Below are 7,830 nucleotides of genomic sequence, written 5' to 3'. Positions count from 1 at the left end.
CTATTGGTGGGGTTTTAGAGGGTGCAAATGGAGCTTGGCTGTAAGGCTGGAGTTACTGTGTCTTGTTAGGTGAGACATGAATTAAAACTCCCACCAAAGTATAAAGAGGCCCAAATTCAGAACTAAATCGCAACGTCAAACATCACAAGAACCTGCCAAGGATTGTCCTCCAAAGACAATTGGGACTTCCGAATGTTTCCTGTTTGTGCCGTGGGAAAATCCTTCCCCTGGGAAAGTCAGGAAATTAATGCCAATTGTTATGTGTTGCAAACCCTGTGGGCACAACACTGGACCTTCTCTGGGGGTGTGCTCCTACCCACGTGAAGATATCCAGACCAGACAGAGAGGGTGTGACAGGGGAGAATGGCTGAAGGAAAGGAAAAAAAAAGAAAAAGAAAAAAGACCTTCGTATCTCTATTTCTGTACATTGCTGGGTGGTTTCCGCATTGGGAATGGACTCCTTGCTGTCCCCACCTTCTGTTCTCCACATAGGCTGCTGCCTATCGGCCTTGCTGGTTCAAAAGTCACTCTCTATTATCTCCCCTTCAGATCTCTCCACCAGCAAGCCCCTGAAATGCTGCCCTCTTTCTACATTATTCATACTATAATAATGTAATTTACATAAAATTCAGAGCTCCAGGACTGCTCCAGCAATGTGTTTCAACTGGCTTTCCGTGCCTTCACGGAGGAGACTACACAGCCCCTTCATTTATCCCACCATCAAACCAGAAGTCTCCCCAATTATCAGTATATTGTGATTGTATGTTTGATCAATTTCAGACTGCAGAAGTTGGTAAAAATCTTTAATTTCTCATCTTTGGCTTCGTGGTTGGTGTGTAAATTTGAATAGTAATCTTATCACCTAATCTTCCTTGGTAGGCATTGTACTTCAGGATAGATCTTGAAATGTTCCCTTAAATGATGAATGTGACACCATTTCTCTTCAATTTTTCATGCTTGGCATACTAGACCATAGACTTGTCATGATTCGAAATGGCCAATGCCAGTCAATTTCAGCTTGCTAATGTCAAGCATATTGATCTTTAAGCATTCCATTTTATTTTTGATGGCTCCCATTTTCTAAAAAATTCATACTTTGTATGTCCCACATTATTCATGGGTGTTTATAGCTGTTTCTTCCCATCTTGAGTCATGCCACATCAACAAAAGTAGGTCCTTAAAGCTTTGCTTCATCCATATCTTTAAGGTCCACTCTACTTTGTGAAGGCAGCCTCATTCCAGTCTTCTTTTGAATGCCTTCCAACCTGAGGGGCATACTCTCAGACAGTGTTCCACTGAACACTCGTCAGGTTTTCAGCAGCTAGTTTTTCAAAAGTGGACTGTTTCTTCATTTAAGTCTGGAAGTTCATCTGAAACTTGTTGGTGTTTGACCCTGTTAGTATTTGAAATACCAGTGGCATAGTTTTCAGCATCACAGCAACACACAAGTCACCTGAAGCATTAGTGGTGGTATTATATATAATATGTTGTTGTTGTTGTTAAGTGCCGTCGAGTCGGTTCCGACCCATAGCGACCCTGTACAGGGTTTCCGAAGGTGTAAATCCTTATGGGAGTAGAAAGCCTCATCTTTCTCCCGCGGAGCGGCTGGTAGTTTCGAACCGCTGACCTTAAGGTTCGCAGCCCGATTCGTAACCACTATGCTACCAGAGCTCCTTATAGAGAGAGTGAAAATATACCTGTATAATACATGTGGTGGTGGTGATGTGCCGTGGAGTTGGTTTCAATTCATAGTGACTCTGTTCAGGGTTTCCGAGGCCGTAAATCTTTACAGGAGCAGAAAGCCTCATCTTTCTCCCACGGAACAGCTGGTAGTTTCCAACTGCTGACCTTGTGGTTCGCAGCCCGATTCGTAACCACTAGGCTCCCAGAGTTCCTTGTGTAATACATAGCATATGATAAATTGACAGATGAGTGATGTTATCATATATATAATATAGCGTACGTTACATATATCAAATAAATTATATGTAAATATGTGTTAGTAAGTGTGTAAGTATACACTTATACAAGTGCTTAAGTATAAGGAGACCTGGTGACACAGTGGTTAAGGCATTTGGCTACCAACCAAAAGATTGGTGGTTCCAACTCCCCAGCCATCTGTGGGAGAGAGATGTAGCAGTCGGCTTCCATAAAGGTTGGCAACCTTGGAAATCCTATGGTACACTTCTATAATGTCCTTCCTGTGGGGTGTGTAAGAGTTGGAATGGACTCAATGGCAGGAGGTTTAGTTTTGAGTTTTAATGTTTTACATATTCCTATATATCTCAAAGACTTCTCCCTGCCTTAGTAAAAATGGTGAGACTTTCTTACACGGGTGAAATGATGCCTTCATTTTAGTCACTGATAAAGTTCACTCATAGAGAACTGTTGTTGTTAGCTGCTGTCAAGTCAGCGCCGACTCATAGCGACCCTGAGAACAACAGAACGAAACACTGCCGGGTCCTACGCCATCCTCACAACAGTTACTCTTGACAATTGCTGTGACTCTTGATCTTAGAGAATAACTAATAAAAATGTCTGTCTTAAGTATATGAAAATTTCCCGGACTCACGTGGTGAGAGTATTCCTATTTCCCAAGTCACCATAATTGGCAAGACTATGAAAATCCGAAAACTGTGGCCAACCTGCTATGTTAAATGTTAAATGCATTTTACCTTTCCTCTCCTCTTCTCATTTGTCTCTTGCTTTTTGTATCAATACCTAGCTAATTGATTAGCTAATTAATTAATTGCCAGATTTGTAAGGATTTGGCTCTTGAGTATGTAGGGAAAGGAGACTACAGAAGGTTTTCCGGAGGCGGTTTTGTGCAGTGTCGAGCCGGTCCCCATATATGATGGGAGCTTCATGCAGACATCATATCAGCACCTATGTAAGGAATGTAGAGGAGGGAGTGAAGAGGAAGAGCTTCTTGAGTAGAGTGTTTGAGCTCATTCTGGGGGATGGATGGGTGTTGGTATTCCAGAAGAGGGAAAGTCCGGAGATGGTGAATGCATGCCTGTGTTGGTCAGGAGATTAGGACTGCGATGCTTGTAGTCACAAGCCCTTGCTCTGTCTTTGGATTATAGGTCCAACCCGAAAGATGCCCCCCAACGCCAGTGCCATGGACTTCTTCCAGCTCTTTGTCCCCGACAATGTTCTCAAGAACATGGTGGTACAGACAAACATGTATGCCAAGAAGTACCAGGAGCGATTTGGGAGTGATGGGGCCTGGGTGGAGGTGAGCCTGAGCGAGCTGAAGGCTTTCCTGGGCTACATGATCTCCACCAGCATCTACCACTGCGAGTCCGTCCTCAGTATTTGGAGCAGCGGTTTCTACAGTAACACAAGCATCGCCCTGGTCATGAGCCAGGCCCGCTTTGAGAAGATCCTCAAGTACTTCCATGTTGTGGCCTTCCGCTCCAGCCAAACCACACATGGCCTCTACAAGGTCCAGCCCTTCCTCGACTCCCTGCAGAATGGCTTTGACTCTGCCTTCAGGCCTTCCCAAACACAGGTGAGGCTCTGGCTCTGTGGGGGTCAGCCAGGACATTGGGGAGGAGCAGCTGAGGTTCCCTGTGGGCCTGCTTCTTCCATCACTACCTGCCTATCCCCTCTCACTTTGATCCTGAGGTCACTTGTAAATTATCTCTGCTTTTTCCATTCGATTAGCCCAAATGTTAGATCAGAGAGGAAAAGTAGTATTAATAACTCTAAATTTTGATGGAACTTCCCTCAAAACTGTTCTACTGGTCTGGCCAATTGGGAGACGGCAAATTTCTAAAGATGTTTATAACCAAAACTTCTGTGGAAAGCATAGCCTAGAATGTTCAGTCATGGTGTTCTTGGCCAGCTTTTTCTTCTAGACCCTTCTTAGTCAACCTCACATTTTGTCTGATGTTCTGTTCTAGATCCTTTCCCGAGCTTTATGGTATCCTACCTACACAGCTGAAAGCCACAGGGTTTTTGTGGGGGCGAAGATAGTGCCTAATTTCCAAACTCTGGAAATCTGAAAGCTGTCTCTGAATTGTTCTCCCTGCTGTTCTATGAATGGGCTCTTAAGGAATTCGAGGTGTTTGCTCTGCTCTGTAGGAATCATGGAATACGTTTTCCTCTTCTCTTTGCCTTTGCAAATTGATTCCATTTCCAAGGCCCAATATCAAGCCCACTTTCCCATGTTGGTTCTGTTTCCTGAATTTCCTATCATTATGGTGTAACCTGATCACCATTGGGATCAAACATTTGAGGAGTTGCTAGAGAAGACGGTGGAGACTCTGTCCCTAATAGTCTTTCAAGAATCAATCAACCAGCTATTTGGATGATTGATATATAATAGGCTGAAGATCTGGTTACTGAAGAACCTTTCAGCCCCAAGAGTAGGCCACATGACTTTACCCTCATAACCATTTCAGTCAGACTTGTGAAGGGGCTCCTGGGAGCCAGCCCCACGTCATCTGTAAATCACGACAGTGTAGTATCAGATCATCTGTGACCCAGGTCAGGGTGGCACAGAGAATTGATCATTGTGCCTTTTGCAATATACTTGGAGCCTGTGGTGCCCTCTGGCACTCAGCAGTGCCCACTAGCAAATTCTGAGGTGTGTACGCTCCGCATTCCTGGCTTCTGGACCTCTGTGCCGCAGGTAAGGGATCTGTAGCTCCCTGGGTGGGTCAAACGGCTGAGAAAGCAGCTCTTGGCTCAGATGGGCAATGGTGGGCGTGCCGGGAACAGGAAGAGTTTTACCGTTTTCTTTTCTTCTGGTTGATGAGGTTGAGGGAGAGGAGGGCTTAGATGAGCTTCAATTTAGGAGTAGAGTTCCTGTTACAATTTTTGTTGCTTCTTCTTCTTTTTTTTAACTCCTTTATTTCATTTCATTTCATTTTTATTTTTTTATTCTATTTTATTTCATTTCATTTTCACAATTCCCGTCCCCAAGAGTCTCTGGATGGCACAAATGGTTAAGCACTTGATTACTAGCTGAAAGGTGGGGGTTTGAACCTACCCAAAGGCACCTCAGAAGACACGCCTCCTGCTGATCTTGAAAAGTCAGTGGAGTCATTCTGATTTGCACACGTGGCATTGCCATGAGTCACAATCAACTTGATATAGCAACTAACAACATCTTTTTCTTTACTTTGCCTTTCGATTTTTTTAGTTCTTTTTGTCATCACTGCATTTGCAAAGTTAAATTCTAGTTTTGGACTACTATTTCTACCCCATACCCCTATGTCTGGGTGAAGACCCCAGCTAGAAACTAGTGGCAGTTTCTCAACTAAAGAGGCAGTTGAAGAGCATTTAATGCCAAAATGACTGGCGATGGCTAAGGGAAGTCACAAGGGTGGAGCCCCCTTAGTGGGAATCTGCTATCACATGGGGAAAGGATTAGGAACAGACAGAACCGGGCCAGGAAAACAGCCAATAATTGATTTCATGACCTCTTGCTGTTCTTGCTCTTTAATCTTTTCCTGATGCCCCGCTTGGCCAGACAAGTCAGGAGCTATAAGCAGAGAATCCTGGTAAGAGGTTGGCCCCCAACCACAGAGCAGTATGAGGAAGCAGTGACACTGGAGAGCTGAATAGAGCATGCCCAGGATGCATGGAGAATGAGAGCGAGGCAGAAGGCAGGGACAGGGCTGGCCTGAGGCCGTGAAGACTGCCTTGCTCCACTTGGAATTTGCTTTCTTTCGTCTTCCTTCAATCTTTGGGAGCAGGGTAAACCAAGATCAGAGTAGACCTTTCGGTGCCTCCTTATACACTGCAGAACATGACTGGATTTTGAAAACGAGCAGGCCTTTATGCCACCTGGGAGTTTTTACAAGTCCCCCTGGCCCAGTGCTTCCCCAGACAAGTGGTTTGACCCCATTTACTGTGAAAAGCACACATCTTTCTGTATGGAAAAGGACCTCATTTCCCCCAATGTCCGGCACTGACGAGTGTATACCTCGTTTCTGTTCGTATGTTCTTATCCAGACTTGTGTCTGCATTTTAGGGAAGAAAGTATTTCTACTCTATGCCCTGATTGAAGGAACTAGAAGTTTTAAAGACTTCTTGGTTGTCCAACATTCCACCTCTGGGACAATACTTATTTGATCTCTAGATCCGTTTCTGGAGGCCAGAACTGGACGTTGAGTTTGACTGTAAGTTGCAGTCGATTGCTTCTAAACCACACACAACTTTTCATGGTCCTCATTCCTACCTTCTGAGGACAGTCAAAACAATGTTCTTTCCACCCTCTTCCATCATGTGTGTAGATGAATTTGCTCCCGATTTCCAGGAATCTTTGTCCTATACTCCACCCTCAGCACACACACACACATACACACACACACACACAGAGCCTACTTACCTCACACACTCACGTTCTCTCCCCTGAAATCTCTGGAGCCTGATTTCATTTCAGTAAATGTGACCTTTGTGATGATTTTAGGAGTCCTGGTGTGGCACTGTGGGTTAATGTGCTAGACTGCAAAGTCTGTTTGAACCACAAGGTTGGTGGTTCAAGCTCACCAGCTGCTCCTCAGAAACCCATACAGGGTTGCTGTGGTTTGGATCTGACAACAGCAACAATAACATCTTTTCAAGAGGGTTCCCATAATTCAATGGCAACCAAGGCAGTGAGGGTGTATGTGTGTGCGTACACACAAATACAAAATGGAGAAATACTGTGTTTCCTTAAAATTGGCAACAGAGCAACTAGAGGAATATTTTAGGGGAAGAACTATGCAGTTAAAAAGCCAATGTTTTGTCTTTCTCCTGCCACAACCACCTGCCACGTCCCAAAGTGAGTTCGCCATACACAGAAGGGGAATAACCTAAATGCTGGTCAGGTGCAATCTGGAAGAGAAGACTGGTGCTCTTACAGCATGCGTAGTTTTCCGAACTCTAGGGAGCCTCCCGCTGTGTGCTGGATTTAGTAAAGGCCTATTCATGATTCATTTAATGATTAGAAAAAGAGAAAAGAATCATTGAAGGTCAGAAAGTCTTGCTGGCTTTTTGCTTTGATGTTTAAATGCAAGCGGAATATAGGTGTATTTTCTTTCTAGAGATGAGCCCAATTTTGTTGAATACGACCTCAGAGAAAGGAGAATAGGATGCGATTCTTTGGTAGGGATAATTGGGCAGGGAACACGCAGGCAGCAAAGGGCTTTAGGCCATTTCATTTTATCTCTGTATGTTCCATTCCTCACCACAGTGTGTGGGACTTGTCCATTTTTCTAAAGCGATTTCAAATGGAGCTCTGAACATTTTATAGCTACAAAGAGCCAGCAAGTGCATGAAGTCAGGCATTGGGGTTTGGAGGCACTACAATGAGGTAGCTCCTCCAGTCTTCCCTTCATTAGCACAAGATCGGATTAATGGGTTAATGTCACCATGCATACAAAAACCCTGAGGGATGCAAGTATGGACAGCTAAGACTGAAAAATCCAATTCTGTTATTTTTTGTTTTTAAGTGGAGTTCAAGGTAACATTAATAGCAGAATGGAAGAACACTGCCCAACCCACAAGTGAGGATAAGCCTGAACTTCTATTCTGTCCTTTCAGAACACATTTTGGAGCTTTGGGGCTCAGGGTCGCCTATGGAACAGCAACAGGGCATTACCTGGAAGCTTGTTGGACATACAGAAGAAAACTCAGTCCCTGTCCCAAAGTCCCCTAGCTGCATCTGTACTGTAATAAGATCCCCATAGGGTTCATTTTTAAAGTTTGAGAAACACTGATCTAGTCTAGGGATTAGCTAACTTCTTATGTGGTGCTGATGATGGTGGTGGTGTGCTGTAGAGTCGGTTCCCATTCATAAGGACCCTTTTATAGGGTTTCCGAGGCTGTAAATCT

At 44.3% G+C, this 7,830-nt stretch overlaps 1 protein-coding gene across 1 annotated transcript in view; it reads left to right on the top strand.

The window, feature by feature from the left end:
- PGBD5 (piggyBac transposable element derived 5) overlaps window positions 1–7,830 on the top strand; it is a 206,670-nt gene that overhangs the window by 133,480 nt on the left and 65,360 nt on the right. Inside the window, exon 2 of the mRNA XM_006868577.1 lies at window positions 3,087–3,514. Coding sequence (XP_006868639.1) covers window positions 3,087–3,514 — 428 coding nt within the window. The remainder of the gene's footprint in view (window positions 1–3,086; window positions 3,515–7,830) is intronic.

Source organism: Chrysochloris asiatica, unplaced genomic scaffold, assembly GCF_000296735.1.
Source record: "Chrysochloris asiatica unplaced genomic scaffold, ChrAsi1.0 scaffold00119, whole genome shotgun sequence".
Lineage (NCBI taxonomy): Eukaryota > Metazoa > Chordata > Mammalia > Afrosoricida > Chrysochloridae > Chrysochloris > Chrysochloris asiatica.
This window is presented reverse-complemented; position numbering and strand designations above follow the sequence as displayed.